The sequence below is a fragment of the Hirundo rustica genome, chromosome 8, assembly GCF_015227805.2.
Source record: "Hirundo rustica isolate bHirRus1 chromosome 8, bHirRus1.pri.v3, whole genome shotgun sequence".
NCBI lineage: Eukaryota > Metazoa > Chordata > Aves > Passeriformes > Hirundinidae > Hirundo > Hirundo rustica.
This window is the reverse complement of record NC_053457.1, coordinates 12,929,290-12,948,024: the sequence shown is the minus strand read 5'-3', so window position 1 is coordinate 12,948,024 and position 18,735 is coordinate 12,929,290. Positions and strand designations below refer to the sequence as shown.

Genomic DNA, 18,735 nt, shown 5'->3' with positions numbered 1-18,735 from the left:
GTATGCATGGCATGCTATCAAGAAAACCCACAATTGTAAAGAGGGGAGGAATCATCTGACCCGTTCATAATTCCTCACTTCCAACAACAACAACAAGCTAGAAACATTGTCCAGTTTGGTTTTGTTTTTAAACTACACAGGGTTCAAGTTCATTATCTGTAACAAGTGCCATCTTTGTCATCAGAAGCAGCACTAGTAAGCAACAGAAACAACAATCAGAGGTCTCCGCACAGCTGTCACAGTATTAAAATTCACCTTTAGGTACTGTACTGAACCATATCCCTGTACTAAATCCAGGCTAAAGTGGCATTGTATTTGGCATATCTTGCATAATCAAACCAGCAATACATCATTGGTACCTGCAAATGCCCCAGTAAATACTTCCCCACTCATTAGAATGCCTCGTACATAAATGAAAACACTCAAAATCTTCCCAATAGCAATTCAGATGTATGTTAAAAAAAAATAAAAAAATGCACAGTTTAGTTTCTACAATCAAAGGCACTAAACACCCTGTTTATTTGTGAGCTGCACAACCACAGTATTCTAAAAAAAATTGTTGAAAAATCACCCTCCCCAAAATAATTTTCCACTTTATTTCCTATTCTTAATGTTTTCTGACTGTCCATCTTGTCAAATTGCACAAAAAAATAACATCAGAACACTAACCCAAAAAGAAGCCATAAACACTTTCTTAGATAAATGTTGGAAGTGCTTCACATGCCTTCCACCACACTTTTCCAAAGAGTTGACTTTAATATTTTTTCTGCTAGTATTCACTTTGCATACTGAAATCCCCCAGTGATAAAATTTAGCATGTTTGATTTGAATTTATCAATTTATAACAATTGTTGACATGTTCCTAAAGTTCAAAATTACACCTTGCAATGACAGGATTCTGAAAAACACACTAGAACCTATACCTACTTAAAAAAAAAAAAAAAAAAAAAAAAAAACCACCAACAACAAAACAAACAAAAAAAACCCCCTACATCAATTAAAAAACCCAAACCACCCAACCAAAGAAAAAAACAACCCAAAAAGCACAAGCAAACCAAACCCCAAACTTATATTTTACAGATACACATTCATACAGAGTGGAAATACATAACCATCCTGTCTTTCCATGGCAGACTTTCTTTCTCTTTTACTCATCCAGACATAAGCTCTGGATCAGTTCCTGGCTGTATTAAACAGCTTTGGCAGAGCACAAGGATTTAGAAACTGCTACAGTATATACTTGAGAACCTCAAGAATCTCATTTCCTTCTATTTTCAACAACTAGAGCAAGTCAAATTTCTTTGAATTATTAGTGTCTTTATTAATCAGATTACAGGAAGGCCACTTAAGAACTCAAAAATTCAGGAAAGGAACTTGTTGCTGAAGTGTGGAAGCCATCTCCAGGGACAACAAAGAACTGTGTTCCAGTTTGCCTTCATCTTTCACACAACAGCCACAGAGAAAGAGTGCTATGTATTTTCCTTGCTAAGAAAGACAGTGATGGAGGAAAGAGAGAAAAAAAACAGAAAGAAAGAAACAAACGAGAAGAGTTACACTCTTCTAAGAAGACAGCAAGTGTCTAAACCAGCAATATCCTCATCAGCAATACAAAAATCAAGACTGGTGGAATTAAAACCAGTCTCACAAAATTTAAACAGAACGTTTCTCTCTTCTTTCTAACCTCTGAACTGTGAAACACCACATAACACTGGACATCACCTATTTTTTAAGAGGAAAAACTAAAAAAAGCCAAGTCAGCTAATCTCCAAAACAAGCTTGCGTTTGGCCCCTTCTGTAAGAAAGTAGTACAATGGATCAAGTATGGCATCTTCTAGGATATTATCAAACAACTTGTGAGAAAAAACACAGTGTTCAGATTAAGAGAGATAATGTTCAGATTAAGCTGTCAATTGCCAGTACTACACAGAAACTTCTCATCCTCCTCCAAGCAAATACAAACATGCAGGCTCTGCTCATAGCTCTAAAGCATAGTGTATCCAAGGGGACCAGAGTGGCAAAGAAGTGATAAGGATTCACCTTTACAAAATTCATTGCACATATGCTTTCAATCCTCTAATTCCTTCTGCCCTTCCTATCTATAATTTCACTCAAAGAAGGCTACTTCATCTTCCAAACTTCATTGTATCAACTAAACTGTCAGAAGAGTTCCTCTCTCAGATAAACACCCTCAGCACAGGGCCAAAGAGACAAGTGTACTGAACCTGCTTCAGTGTGAGAAGAACAAGGGGTTTATTCAAGGAGCAGGAGGTGTTTTATCCCACAAGATGGGGAGTGCTGAGGTCTTGGCTGCTCAGCTCTTGGTAGGTCATCCATCTTCAGGGACTGCACTTAGATCTGCAGTATGGCTGACTCCTAAATTAAGCATGTTTTCTAACTAGGAACACTTAGCTTATTGTAGGACAGAGACTGGAAGGAGCCTTTGCTTGTGCAAATTTCTTTTGCTACTTCTCTGTGTTTAAGAATGATGTTAAACAACCCTCCAAGGACCTCAGCTGCAAATTTCGATTGCTAATTAAATTCTGCCCTTCCTCCCACTTCCCTTTGCAGTGCAGTGACTGCCAGCTGATTCAACTTACAGTCGGCAAATGATTTTTCTGATGGAAATCCAATGCACTGGATGAGAGGGCAGCACGACAAACATTGCTTTATCCACATCTCCGTGCACCAAACCAAACTGACATTGGCAGGACTCCTACGCGCTGGGGGGAGCAGTTGTTTGATTGCAACTGGAAACAACCCAGAATTCAATGTTCCCTTTGCCTTTACAACAACAAAACTGCCCAAGGAGCTGGAGACCACGTGGATCTGCCATGCTCTGGCTCTGAAGCTATTCTTTCCTTGGCAGCCTGTGCAGCCAGGTTTGTCACGAACACAAGGCACTGTCACTGCTTGCAAGTTGTGTGATATTCGGACACTAAATTCTGATCAACAAAGTCTTCAATTGAGAATTTGCTGCCATGTGTCACACACAGTCATTTACCTTGAAGGATATGAACAACTCCAAGAGCAAAGGTACAAACTCAGCAGTAAACGTCAAATAAAAGTAGATGCCGTCTTGCCAAAAGTTTGCTATTTCTTCCCCATATGCTTTTAAACGCGGTTTTGTTATTTATTCTGTATATCTATTTTTAGGACACCATGAAAACTAAATGAACTTGAAATGGCTCTTTAAATAATTAAGCAGCTAAAAAAAAAAAATCACATTTTTTTTATTTCTCAAATAGCTCAGTCTATAGCAGTTTTACTGAAATGGTGAGGGTCAAAAAGTTTATTTTCCTTTTCAATAGAAAAAGCTTTTTATAACAAGCTATTAATGAAATATTTAGATATTAATATTAAATGTGCCATTTGGGAAAATACAGAGATATGCTTTATTGTTTACATCAATCTTGAGTTCTAAGTGATTAAAAATACATTCTTGTTAAGGACAGAACACTCCACACATGAAAAAGGACTGGGACACCTTTCTCTGAAACATTTAGTAAAAATGAACCTAAAGTCCGATTTAAGTGATAATTATAATTTAATATGACAATTTATGTTAAGACCTAGATTCAAAAATTGAGTTACCTGCCAGAGACATCAGTAAAGATGCCCTGAATTCAGTTCCTAGTTGTCAGTCAGTACAGCATCGGATCTTCAGCTATTAAAAACAACCCTAGACAAATACCCGTAAAATTCCTATTTTCTTAGCAACATCTGAACAAGAGAAATATTTACTTTTACAAGCTCATGCACAAAAGGCAGAAAAAAGAATAACTGACTATGAATTCTTCAACCTCAGTATTTAGTACAGATGAGAAAAATTAGCATTTAAAATCAAGTTTTAGTAAAAATGCAGTGCAGGTAGGTGAAACATATTGTGCCATATTTCAGCTCATGTGGATTTCACAGATTATACAACTTATTGTCAATGCAGCAGTGCTGTCTTCTGTTCTAAAACATGATGTGGCATTACAGGTGATTCTTATCAAACAACTACAGATATTATTATGAATTATTTCTAACACAGATGCTTTAACGATTCCCATTAACATATTCTGAGGAATCCACTCCACCTCACTGGTAAAAAGGCAAAAGTACCCATTTTTTCTTCCTTCTAGCTATCAAGAACATTTCAGTTGTTTGCTGGATTATGTATGATAAGCCAAAGACGAAAAAACAAAGAAAAACGATAAAACATAATAAAAAAGGCGCTTTTGTACTCTCTCCTGATGCTATCTACCTTTTCCAAACTCACCTGAGTGTAATTTAATCTCATAAAGCTATCTCCTCTGAATATCCTGATTTCTACAACCCTAGCACAGTGACATGGGCCAAACTTCTTTTTCTAACAAGAACCAGAACAAAGTAGTTGGAATGCTCTTCTCAGAAAGCAGCCCATTACTATGGCAGACACCAACCAGCCACTGACTGAAGAAGTTACTTACAGAACACATCCCCAAACCAGCCTGTTATTTCTAGCCTGGAATCCCTCTTTTGCTAAAAGTTACCATCCAGTTCACGTCTACTGCTCTCAGGACTGCAAAAGCTGTATCAACACAACCAGTCAAATTTGGACTGTGTGGGAGCCACTACTGAACGTGCCTCCTCTGAAATTAGAGTCATGTTGGGAGATTTGACTTTTCCAAATCATGCATCTCTCAAAGAAGTGGTTCATGTTACTTGGTGTGAAATGTGGCATAATGCTTAAGAAACTTCCTTGCAGCCTTGAAAGGGGATACACACTCCCCAGCTAAGACCTAAAACAATGATCTCTCCTTATACTGCCCTTCATAAGCATGCTTCAATATTCAACCCATACACAGAAAAAAGCAAGGGGAGAAAAATGCCCCAAGATGGTTTCATTAAAGTATCTTACAGAAGGGTTTTAAAGTCAGCTTTGTTGTGTTACAATGGAAAAAAATGATACACACTTTCATAAAGAAGAGCACTCAAATCCAAGCTTCTTCTGTCTCTGTTTACAGCAGTTGTTACTTAAAATGCTAAGAGAAAATTTAACTAAACTAAATAATTTTATTTACATCTTCTTGTCACCTTGGCAAGTTAATATTATTCCTCAACATTCAACTTCATTTAAGATAGTAGAAGCAAGGAAGAAGAAAAACCACAGCTTTTTCTCCCTCCTACTGCTGTATATCAGGAAATCTTACTGCCAGCAGTAATTCCATATTAAATACATATATATTTATTCCGTAGGCACAGAGTACAAGACTTTGCTCAGTAAAAGACATGTCAGTCCTTGCTGCCTACAGACTTCAGGCCCAAATCCTTTTCAGGACATCCGCAGTTACAGGAAGGTCATCAGAACTGCGTGAATGCTACTTGCACAGCCCAAGTACCGCAGACAAAGGAAATGCTGAATCCATGGCAAAGTGACCAAGACCCCTCTCTAAACCCAGACAGATGGGAGCAACCTCTCCGTGTGCATCTATACAGGATCTTTCCAGAATTGTATCAGTTTTCAAAAAGCTAATAGCTTAACCAGACAACTCTTGCAAGTTCCAAGCACTGCTATGACCTCAGAAGAAGGGGTAGAGAAAGTAACAATATCAATTAAGAATATATTTGATCCACAGACTGTATTTTTTCAGAAGACAAACACACAGATATAAAAAAGAAACCACACCTACGCTCTCATTCGAACAACACAATGAAGTTTGTCCTTAATTGCTCTGCTGCATTGAGTGATTATTACAGGAGTCCATTACCTATGAACTATTTACAAAAATAGTTTGTTGCAGAAATCCAGCGTGAACTTCATGCCTCTTCTGGTTACAGCTGCACCACCCACAAGAACTTCTCATCCCTCACCGGAGGTAACCTCTGGCTGTGACAAAGCAGTAACAGCCCGAGAACCTCGTCCACTGGCACAGGCACTGCCAGGCTGGGTGCGAGCAGATCTCTCCGACACACGCAGGGAATACACAGAAAAACAGTGCTACAGCTTCCTAAAGGCAAAAGTAACACATGTACTAAGTTGAACAAAAAGCCATCTTCCCCCAAGTACAAGAGTGTTCATGCATACAAATGCTCACTCTACCTGGGAGCTAAGAGCCGAGAACGCTGGAAAAAAATGGAATTCATCTGGAAGCAATTATAGCTCAAATTCCTGCTTTTTGCCTCTTCTCTGGAGGACGCAAGTGCTGCTACTTTTCTTTCTCTCTTGGTCATGGCAGGACAAGGAGGAAACAATGTTCTCAGACTCTGCTGTGGCTTGGTAGAGCAGGGAGGCAGCCACACTGTGCTTTGCAATGCCAAAGGAGCTTCCTTGCTTAGACATAGATATTCCTGGTGGCTTCTTCTTAATGACAAAACCCGTTTGGAGACTAAATCCATTTGAGTGTCTAGAGACGATTCTTCCCACATCAATGTGATAGATTACGTTTTTGCAGTTATTATTTTAGGAGAAAGCAACTGTAATTGCTGCAGGCACAGCAAGTCACCTAGTGGCCTACGACTTACTTAGGACCTTTTAAACCAACAGGTCTGGGTTACCAAGGAAGCAGTTTTAGAGTGCTTACAAGGAATAGGTGGGAACTTGAGGTGCCAGTGACAGGCAGGCAGATCTTACTAAGGAGAGGATTTTTAGAACCCAAATTTTCACCCTAAGAGCAACTGTAAGGGCACAGGGGGAAGGGGAGGGCAATGCCTGCCATACAGGCAACCAAATGCTATTGGCTCTGTCAGTTCTGGTGAAAGGTCTAAAGCTTAATGCACTGACAGTGTACTGATAAAAGCCTGCAATCACACTCTGACAGGAGGCAGTAGAATTAGCATTACATGACAGCACACACTGAGCTATACGGAGTGCAGTCGACTTCCTTGGAGTCTATGGAAGAAACATGGGCAAAAACTCAGCAAATGCACTTGATGTCCAGCATGCTACTCCAAATGCAAATATAATGTCCCAGTCCACTAAGACAGTGACAAGAAGAAAGAAAATGACTACAACACAGAAGAACGTGGCATATTGGACAGCAGAAGTCAGAGCTGTTGAGGGGAGAAAGAGTGGCCTCTCACTCAAGAGAAGTGACTACAACAATAAACAAGTCAAGTTTTGTCGTGACTGGGAAGTCACCTGCCTGTTAGAAAGGTCTGGTTTCTCCTTAACCATCTCTCATCCTCATTTTGAAGCAGAGGAGCAAATGAAGATGCTGCCTCCTCATCAGCATTGTCAGGCATGCAGACTGAGTGGGGACAGCTTTAACATTCACATTCCCCTCCTGATAGCAGCACACACATGCCCTAAATAAACATGCCAGGTGGTTGGGCATAGCAGACTGCAACACTTTGCAACCTCTTCAGTTAACCAAATAAACATCCACATTTCACTGATTCCACATCAGCGACAGAAGAGGCAGTAAATACTGTGTCTCCACAGGTAGCCTTGCAGAGGCTTTGCTGTGCAGGCTTCATGGCTGGCTTTGACAGCTCTTCTCTTCAGAATACTGGCTTTCTTTACATCTTTTCCTTGAACAGGTCCTGTAGATATTGCGGATTGTCCTAAAGGAGATGGTGTCAGTGAAACCAGCTGCCATCAGGATCAAGTGTTCCATTGTGCTTCCATTTCAACAAAAGCTATGAGAATAGTGATGTCAAGGTTGTGCAGAGGACAGAAAAAGCATGAGAAAAATGGTAGCGGGTTTAAGGAAAACAATGGTAAACATTCATTGCATCCATTGTTTTCCTCACATACACAGTTTCCAGCATGAAACACTGACATACAGTTAAACACTGACTAAACTATAATCAAAACCAAGTCCTATAAACTAAGAAAAGGTTTCCCCCCTCAACAAAACCCACCAAAAGCCTGAAGTGGGATGAATTACAGTGCTACTGTACCCATAACCACCAAATATTTGAAAGACATTACAACAAAGATCAAATTCAACAACTAAATAACATGAAAAACTGGTTAGGAACTGACAATGAAGACACAGGTTGGGAAGGATCACTGTTTAGCACGGGATTAAAATCTCCCATCATGAATTGCAGCCATCTTTGATACTGCAACTCTTCTCTACAAAACACTTTCACCATTTTTTTCTTTATTCTCTCATAGTACTGCTGTTGTTACAGAGATTTTCTTATTCTACGTTGCCATTAGATAAGTCAAGAATATTCAAGATACCTAAATTACAAACAAGTAGGTTACATTCAATCACAATTTTTCCACATCCGCCTATTTTTATGTTGCTGCACGATTTTAATGTTAAGAATACAAAGTGGAAAAAATTAACAAAAGGAAGACTAATTGTGTAAACTGAAGTATGTAAAAGCAAATAGATGACTGGAGCTCAGTTCAACAGTTCCATCTTTCTTAAGAGTGCTACCTATAAACCACAAATTCCTCATGGGGAATACTACATCTTCTCTCTGCTTGGATAATATCTTCCAAAAAATCGACATTTTGAGTACATTAGAAGATACGTCAAAAACAACTGTGAATATTAGTTTGGATCCATTAGAAAGTAGTTCACATTTCAAAATCCACAATGCAACAAATCCCGAAAGGGTTTTAATTTGTACAAAAGTATATAACCATCTCTTTTCTTTCACAAAGAACATCACAGGAAAACTTCAAAGAAAATTTAAACTCTTCAACTGAAAAGAGGATTGATAGCATGTAGCTCTTTAAATCACTGCTTTCCCTTCCTGTGCTACCCTTTATCCTGATGGGAAAATAAATCCTGCAACTTTTCACTTAAGGGCTAAATTTGCTTTTTAATTAGAGATGCTTGTGCTGATTCTGTTTTATTTAAAAAGCAGAGATCCCTCCAGAAATACTTAATAAATCAGTACTTAGAAAAAAAATAAATGCATGGAATTAAGATAATTGAAATAAGCGAGGGAAAAGAAATCAAAGCCACTGCAGAGATCCTCAAAGTAAAAAAAAAATAGGCAACCAAACCAATAAAGCCAAACACCCAACAACTTGTTTCCAGCCAGAGAAAACCTTTATGACTTCAGACTTTTACAGAGGTCCACACTTTTTTGATCAAGAGCAAAGTCAGATTACCTATGTGTTACTATCTTCAGTATGAGGACAATGGGCTGAACCAGAAAGATTTAATCCCAGGAGCAGTCTCATTTTTTGGCATGTTCTCTGTATGTATCCAGTTACATATCCTAACAGGTGAGCGTTTGAGGTTGGTCATGTTTATTTATCTTTCAGCTTCATAAAGCATGCTTTTCTCCATTCTCTAGACAGATTATCAGACAGAAGGGTCTCAATGCACAAACGTACATTAATACTTGAGAAAACAAAAGAAAAAACACCCCACACAAACCCTCTCCACCCACCCAAATAGAGCTCCTGTCTCAGTCCCCTGCACTATTAACAACTCCAAGCGTCAGAGTCCTATAATATAATACACAATACAACGAAGTTGTTACCCTCAGGTAGGCTAATAGGAAAAAAAAAAAATACAAAGCGGGTGACTTGCCACCAGCTCTACATACATAAAATCCAGGAGCTGATCAATATTTGCAACTGTCCAAGACACAGTGGGCAGAAACACCCTCCTAGGCATACAAGAAAAGCTTCACAATTCAAAACCAAGCTCAGTTTGTCTATAAGAACATCTGGAACCTGTTCATTCTACATTCTACATCTACATTCTGCCCATCAAAAAGCAGAACTTTGAGTGCTTTCTGGTGATGCCATAAGCCAGTAATTGTGACACGTAAAGAGAAGTCATTTTTGAAAAATTAAACCCTGAATATCTGAGCTACCATGGCCCTTTGAAGTGATGAGCAACACCCCTTACTAAAACTCTGTATCAGGGAAGTATGTTATTTTGAACAAGTCAGAACAAGCCCTGCCTGGTGACAGAACTTACCTCCCTCCTGCTACTTTTAGGTTGAGCCCCTGTAGTCATTCCTAGAAGTGCAAATACTAACCACTACTGTTAATCACTTGACATTTGGGTATAGTAGATCAGCATCATCTAGTTTCAAGGCAGGATGATTCTAGTCACAAGGTGTTTTTAAAATGTCACCTCCCCGGTTCCTCAGCTGAAACAAAAAAAGGACAAGCATTTGCACAGATTAAATGATCACTCACTGATTCATGCCTGCATGGCAAGTAGCGCTCTCTGGCCAGAATTCATCAGAAACAAAGTGCTGGCAGATTAAGAACTGGGATGCTCTGTCACACCCAGAAACACAACTGCACATTTATCACCTACCCAAATTAAGAGCAGATACAAATAAAAGCAATATCCAGCAAATAAATAGCAATGATAATGGACAGCTAATGATAACATAAGACTCAAAATGATTCAAAGAAATTGTAGAGATAAACATTCAAACTGAAAGACTACACAACCATTATGTTTTACTGACACATCTAGTGAGGCAATGGAATTTGCTTTGTGCTTTCAAAAGTACAGTGGAACTTACAAAGTGCTCCCCTTCTGCTGGATGGGAAAAAAAAAAAAAACACCTACTAGAACTAGTAGAAACAGGATAAGGAAATCCACACTGGCACCAGCAAAGTTATTCTTGGTCCATTAGGACAAAGGAAAGCAATGACCATACTCCATGTTCCCCGTACCAGTAGAAATCAGAGCTCTAAGGAACTTGCTGACCCCTGTACTATTCTCATCCCTCCGAAGCGAAGGTGTATTCTGTCTCCTCCTTACATCCCACCGCAAAAACAGATCTCTCCTAGTTCTTCATCATCATCTTTCATGGCTGAGACATTGTTTATGTTCTTACTGAAGCCAAACTCTGTAATTTTCCTACTTTTAAGTTTTTTGTTTGTCTTAGCACAAAAAAAGTAAGATTTTTCATTACTGTGGGGAGGGGGAGCTCTTATGATTTATATTTTTGGAGAAGAGAAAGAAAAGCTGTATTCTGAAAGCAAACAGACCAACTTTTATAGGACCAGAAACACCCTGCCATGGACTTGGCTCCAAACACATATATGATAATCTTTCAAAGCACCCATCACCTCATCAATAACCCTATTTCCTACCCAGAAATCTAGTATTCTATTTTCAAAACCAGAAATCATGCCTATATCCTCTTCTACTTTTCAATAAAGGAGGTAAGGAAAACACTTGCAAACTTCTTTTTTTTTTTAATATAGAATACTGTATCTGGAGGATGTATGTTCATTAAGTAGAAAAACTTAAGTCTTAACAAAAGGCAACAAGAGGCAGCACAATGACAGGTAGATTGCATATTGAATTCAATTTGCCAAGGCGGTTTTTCTGTATTATGAGTTAAACAGATGTCACTTGGAACAAATGACAACAATTTTCTGCTGCAAGCCTTGGCACAGAGTAATAAGGTGGCTTAATTAATTTCTTTAAATTTAAAACATAATTAAGAGTGTCACTATTGATACACAGAAGCAAGATTATGTTTAGGCTTACCTTCCCCAAACCATGAACAGTTAAAAAAAAATGCTGACCTCTATACCTGAGGTCAAGATCGACCGTATCTTATACCAAGCGCTGTAGCCTACATTTGTAAGAGCACAAATACAGATCTAGTGATGACTGAAAGCATTATTACAGGTTTTCAACTTTCAGATTAAAATTTGTTAAAGTCCATTAACTATACATGTATTGCTCTTCCCACAATGAAAATAAAGAAGAAAGATAACAGATGGGTTTCAACAGCCAAAAGTTTTAGCCAGCAATATTCAACATGAAAAGAACAGAAATCAACCTTAACAACTGTTAAACTACTGTGCATTTTCCCCAAAAATTAGTGAGAAGCAGAAAGATTTCTGAGAAACAGAACCACTCATAGTAGCTCAGTCTGTTCTCCAGTGGCCATCCATAAACTACTGCATTTTAGTGAGTGACACAGGTATAAGAAGAGAGGATAAAAAAGAACGGGGAATAGGATATTTGCAATACTACTAATGCTAATTAACAGCAGGAACAGGCCTGGACAAAATGTTGTCGTGTGAACGGAAATGTTCACCTATGGAGGAGTAATACCAATGTTAACACATTCTTTAGTGTTCTGCTACCTATGCCAAACTTCCAGGGCACTTGAAGGAACCTCCCGTGTCCCTGTGAACAGAAGGTCTAAGCACAGATGGCATGAAGCGAAAATAACGCAAAGAACAAGGGCAGGAGGGATAAGCAGGGAAGTGTTCTCAACTGCACTCTGAACTGTGGTGTGGCACAAGAGCTCTCCTGTGCCTGTGACCACTGATCTCACTGTGACAGCTCAGCCTGAAACACAGCTTCCAACTTCACACATCCACAACTAGAAGCAGGTATAGTATAAGAAGAATGCAGAAACCAAATCAGAGTCATTGAAGGCATGACAAATCTTTAAACAGTTAACACCTTTTTCATGTAGTTTGGTATTAAGCTAAATTATGTTAACATCTAGACAATAAAATGCCTATTAGAAAACCAAAAATTAAGGTTCCCACACTGACTTTTTTCTACTAATAAACTTCCAGCAAACTCAAAGAAAATAAATATCCAGGCTAGACCAGCCTACAGTTGCAATGTAGCACATAATATGTTCTCTATGGGTCTAGTCAAGCAACATTAAACCTCTAACAGTGTGTTTTAAGAGGAATAAGATTCATGACCCAGAAGCCCAAAAGAACAAACCACAACTTTTGTTTTAAAAAGTCCTCTCTGTTTAATTGTGAACAGCAGAAAATCTGTCAGCACAGTTTGTACACACAAAGAAAACTAGAATGATAAAACCCACTCCTGTTACCAAGACAGAAGCTCCAGTATGGCAGTATCATGGTTGTTAAAAAGACAGGCCAATAAAATTCCCCTTACTGTCTGAATAGAAATACTACAGAGGAATGCTGCAAAAATTTTCTGAGAAGGATATTTAGGAGTGCTTTTAAATTGCTGGACAAAGGGACGAAATTCAGAACCTGGGGAAACCTGATCTACAACCGGAGCCAATGTTCAATTGTCCCGACATTCTTGTTTCTGCTTAAACAACAAATGCTGTAATGTAAAACAGCAAAAGCAAAATTTACTTGCCACATAAACTGTACGTCTCACATAAATTAAGTCTCAAGTTCTAAATTAAGCGAAGCAAACAGTAAAGGCACATTTTCACTGTCCCTGCATTTCCCTGTAGGCTGGAAAAGCTGCAGTCCTCAATCTTAGTCTTCACACCAAGGTGACAGAGATCCCCATTCTGTCTATTTTTCATCAAAACAGACAGAAGATCTCTTTATAACTTGCAGGAGACTTAGGCACCTCAGAAGCTGAGCCTCAGCACAGCATCAACTACTGTGCACCATCCAATGCTTATTTTCATCCTTAGTGACTTTTTTCTGGTGTGTAATAAGAAACTAATATGCAGAATGAAATGCTACTCATATTTCCAAAACTTTGAACCTTGTTAATTTATTGCAATTTGCTCATTTTAAAATCTGTTCTCACTACTGAAACACTACCGTAATTACTGCACCAGTTAAAGAACTGAGAATGGGTATTATTTCAGCTTCATATATCCACTAAAAGCACAGTCTCCTTCATCTGAATGTCTCGCAGTGGTGTACATTACACTTTTGTCTAGAAACCTCTGTGTGTACATAGGTACAAAAAACTCAGGAAAATGTTTCAACATCAACTACACATCTCACTTTTCTCATCAAAAGTATTTTTTTTTTTAATAAATTCAATTATGAATGACAGTTTCATAAAAAACAACAGCCCTGAACTGCAGTGCCACTTACGCCTTCACCACACCACGCCTTACAAAAAAGCCTGGCAAGCTTCAGAATTGATGCTTTCAGCCATGCCCCATTTGACACACACTGTGCAGAACCGACATTGTGCCAATAAACTACCTTCCACAGGAAAAGCTTTGTTCTTCACTTCATCCAAAATATAGGCTGTAGCATGTCCAAAACTCAGCAACTTCAACCTGACTCTGCAGCTGCAAGCTCAAGACTTCCTTACATACATTGCCAATACAAACTCTCCTATGGGATTTCCAGGAAAAGTTCCACAAGATTTTAAAACAAGGAATAAAATAATCGAGGGTGTGGGAATGATGATATAAAAATGAAAACACCATGTCTGAGGACAGTGAGTCGCAAGACCTCTGTTTACATAAAAGTCACTTGCAGAAAGCCCTGATGTCGAAGCCAGGTTTGCCATGCTTTCATTTTCCAGCCTCAACTTCTGGTAAAACTACATCCTCTGTACATGACTATAGCTGGAGGAAGGTATAAATTGATACATCACACTCTCACACTCAGGATTTTAGCATCACACTTGGAAGGATCTTTCCTTTTTATCAAATTCTATACGACACATATGCAGACCAATGACATGCTTGAAATTTCTTTGACATGCCATTTTAGCTATTGGCAACCTCTTAGTAGAAATCACTTAGTTTGTCTCTAGAAAAGCTGACTGCCTGGGAACCCACCTAAGACCTGAAAAGCTATCCAACTGCTCCAGGTTCTATACAAAACTAAAAAGGCAATGTGGTTCAAGGAGAAATTACTTCACAGGTACGAAATTACTTCATGGCTCACATATATGGCTATAGGACATATATCCCGGGTTGGTGATGGGGTGGACACAACAAAGACACAAATACTTGTCTTAGAAGGAAAAAAAAAAGAATTCTCTTCCCCCACATTTTGCTTTTAATCAGGCTCCACACAAACACAGGAAGCCCAAGTTGTTGAGACTTCAGCGGGAGAGCTTCCCGTGCTGTTGAACACTGAAAGAGGGAAGTAGGTTACGACACTACCACAATCAAACCACTAGAAAACTCTGATTTTGGCCACAGAGTGTTTCACTTCTAAATGCTGCACGATTCTAAGCATGATCCTTATAATGCAAAAGCTGGATTGAACATTTGACTTTGATTTGCCTGTCAAAATGTTTTTCCTTCCTTAAAGGAATTTTAGCAATTTATTTCCATTAGTTTCTGCTTGTAAACAGCAATTTACTGTATTTTACAGCCAACTTACTCAGAAGAATGGCTGAAATAAATCTCGTCTCTAACCACAGATCAATGCTATGAAAAATCAAATCCCTCAGAAAAGCAGAAGAGTAACACAAAGGAATTACAAAAGGAAAAAAAGAAACATTACTCCAAACTTTTCACGGGCTTGAACCATCTCCTTTCAAAAACCAAGCAGAAAGCCAGAGGAATAGCAACAGAGCGCCCATAAAGATACTCAACACCGGTGCAACCGCTCAACTTTCCAATACCTTTCAGTGAAGCTTTACAGTAATCCATTTCTGCTTCTGCTCTCTTCCAACTCATCTTCCTTCTCAGCTCTGAAGATTACAGGTTGATTGTACAGACAGTATCTCATATATGCTGCTCCCAAATCCTCCCAACCTGGCTAAGCTTTGTCATTATCACGTTGTTATTGTCTTCCTCATCAAGTCCGTGTTCCACAAACAGGTCTCTGATTAAAGACAGACAAGTTTGCTTAATAACCATAGTCATTATCACCTGGTTCCAGGTGCTGCCTGCATAACACTCCAATTTCCTTATTTCTACTATGTTATAGCTATAATTGTATTTGCTGCCCTCTTCAGCATCGCTTTCGGGATGAATGACATCAGCAAGCAAGTTCATAACATGAAATAAGCCTTAAGCTTAAGTTAATGCAAGCTTGAAAACAAAAGGTTGGAATAAGAAACTCTCAAAAAAAGCACACAGGAAGCGTTATTACAAGCAACCATATTACTTTTGCCAAGCACTGTATATGTACCAACATATATTCCACGACTATGATCAAACAATTGAGCTCAGTCCCTGTGATTTAAAAAGATAAGCTAATGCTGTGGTGTGGGGGGGCTCAAGAAATTATAGTTCTGTATGCTCAACAACCGAGTATTACTGGAACACAGCTAGTCAAGCTGCAAAATTAACTTATATTAAAGTGGCAAGAAGTTATAAATCAGCACTAACAATCCTAAGAGCAGTGTCTGAATAAATGAAACAGAAATTCATGTCTTGCATGCCAATCAGTTTAGATACAGATTCAAAATACTCCATGCGTTTCCTGCTATGGCAATATTTTTCTAAAGCAACATCTCTGTAACTACCCAGATTTTTGGTTTTCCAAATACTTGGAATCCTAAGACAGTGTGCATATATCAACATTTTTCTGTTTAAAATTTTATTCACGATTAGAGAACATTTATCGACACAGGTCTGGAGAAGACATTCCTGTACTAGTTTTAACTATAAAAGAGTAGAAGCCTTTGTCCAAGTGTGGCTGAAGAGAAGCAGTAAAAAAAAAAAAAAAAAAAAAATAAAAAAAAAAAAAAAAAAAACCCCAAAAACTCATACAAACAAAAACACAACAAAAACCAACCAAACACACACACACAAAAAACCACACCCCAAAACCCCCATGCACTAAACCCCCCAAAGAAAGAAAGAACAAAACCCCCGCCCTAACTAACTAACTAACCAAAAAACCCAAACCGCTTTCTAGTAAGCTTTTACAAGAAACACCACTGGTATAAACTTAAACAAAAGCAGATTTCCTGCAATAACACAGACTGAAAAGCCTGCTAACTCCCCCAGAAAGTACTGCCACATTTCAGGCGCTACAAACCGCGCAGAGAGCGCGGAGCAGACCCCTTCCCGGCCCAAACCAAAGGGAACAGCCTGCAAATATTGCCCGGACTTTGTGCCACTGGTGCAAAGGCACGGGGCAGCGCCGGCTCCGGAGCCGCTCCTCCAGCAGCGCCGCAGCCCGGGCACAACAAAGGGCTCTTGTTCCAAGGCAGCAGCAGGCGGCAGCTGAACCAGTTGGCCCAGTACCCTACCGCGGTCTGTGGGACATCAAAGGCTGGCTGTGACCTAAGCAGACAATTAGGATGTGTGGGTGTAGAGTTACAGAGTTCCGAGAGGTCACTCACGGATGAATTTTAGCGCTGCAGAACAACCCCTTTATAAAGCAGTATTACTGGCTTTGCGCAACCAGCCTTCGGGCTGACCCCAGATCTAGGCAAGCGACTGCAACACTGCTTTATTTCTTTTTCTGTATAAAGTTTACTGCCAAATTAAAGTGCAAACCCTGAGATGGGCTAAGTAACTTGAACGTACGTGTAATCATTTTAGCTTGCAAAGCATAGATACCGTGTCATCTTCTCTTAAAGAACCATGTAACCAAGTTAACCAAGACCCTGGTGAGGGAAGGAGGGAACAGCTGTGGAGTAATTAGCAAGCACAACAATCACACCCTATTGCCAGACACCCATGCCAGCAATAAGGTATAACATGCCAGCACAAAGTGAGGCTTGTCAGTTCTGTACATACAGTGTAAACTTAAATTCAAGCGATGTCTCCTTACAAAGAAACCCAGCTGTGCTTTGTCCTCTGTTGAAGACACCACCAGCATCCACACCATCTACCCCATCACACTGCACTGCCCTTCTCACCACCTCAATCCCAAGGTGTTGTCACAGAACTAATTCCTCTCTCAGTTTTGCTGCTCCCCAAGACACAGCTCTCCTGATTGAACCACCAGTTCCAGATGTGCATGCCAAACTAACAAAGACAGACCTGAAGGAAGAAGAAAATTGGGCCAAGATCACAGCACCTCTGTACCATACCAACCATTCACTCCCATAGAGATGAAAAGCTCCTAGATGAATGCAGTAATATAAATATCAGAACAGATTTCTTTCTTCACTCATAGTATGGCTCCAGCAGTACAGCTAAAGATCACTTGCTGATCAGAGATTAGTTTGGGTCAGGTACTCTGAACAGCCTTGTGGCAGACCTTCACTCAATCCTGTACTTGGGGATTCACAGTGACAACTACCAGTATAGAAATCTGCATAATTTTGTGTTTTCAAAATGCATTATGCCTGAGGTAAAAGGCAACTTAATTTTCCCAGTTTTTAAAGAATGTTAAAAATTATTATCCCATGATTCAGGTGCTTAACAAAAGTTTGGAATAAAAACACTGAAATCCTGAGGTTTGAAAAATATTCTTTTGTTTAAGTCCAGCATCTTTCACATTTAAAATGATTCCCCTGTAGGATATTCAACCAAGCCAGGGCATTTAACTTGCAAATGCTGCCAAACTGGAATGCAACTGACACTATGAGAAAGCAAATTTTGTTTGCAAATTATTGTATCAGGAACTCAGGCACTGGTTTAACAACATTAGGGTCATACTTAATCATCTTCACTCATGCAAGCAGCAATATCTGAATACAACCCAAGAGACAAAGTGTTCTCTTGCTAAAGAGGAGCATATGCTTATGCACCTCGTTAAACTGAACTGATTCTTTCAAGTGATGCTGTTCGAGGAAGGTCTTTAGGACTTCCTTTTTTTTTTCCCTTCCCCCCCATTTTTTTTTTTTTTTTTTTTAAGACCTAAGAGGCTATCTTATGGAAACTCACTTCAGCTGAAGAAAAAGCTCTAGGGACAAAACCACGGTTTGTACAAGTTGAAAAAAGAAAGAAGCAAACAAAACAAACAAACAAAACAAATCCAATATCCAAGTTACACTGTAGCACTTGACATGAAATTAATCAAAATGAAACCTAAGTGCGTATTTTCCTCCCTTTTCTCTCCTTACACAACTCATTGAAACAGACAGAATTTTCTCTGTTTTCACCAAAACGCATCCTAAAAGCTCCCAGAATGTTGCAATTGTTTATTTGTGCACATTTAATTAAATACTTCCAAACTACAACCTTAAGGGAACACATCTATTTCAGTCAGGACACCATCAGAACATGAGAGTTAAACGT

At 39.1% G+C, this 18,735-nt stretch overlaps 1 protein-coding gene across 6 annotated transcripts in view; it reads right to left on the bottom strand.

Annotated features, from left to right (window-relative positions):
* The window catches only part of DLG5 (discs large MAGUK scaffold protein 5), a 97,827-nt gene that overhangs the window by 64,020 nt on the left and 15,072 nt on the right, over positions 1 to 18,735 (bottom strand). The window contains exon 1 of one of the 6 annotated variants that reach the window (XM_040071094.2): positions 15,213 to 15,247. The exons of the other annotated variants lie outside the window; for them this stretch is intronic. Coding sequence (XP_039927028.1) covers positions 15,213 to 15,240 — 28 coding nt within the window. The 5' untranslated portion in view covers positions 15,241 to 15,247. Of the gene's footprint in view, positions 1 to 15,212; positions 15,248 to 18,735 lie in introns of those variants that run through there. 6 annotated transcript variants of the gene reach the window in all.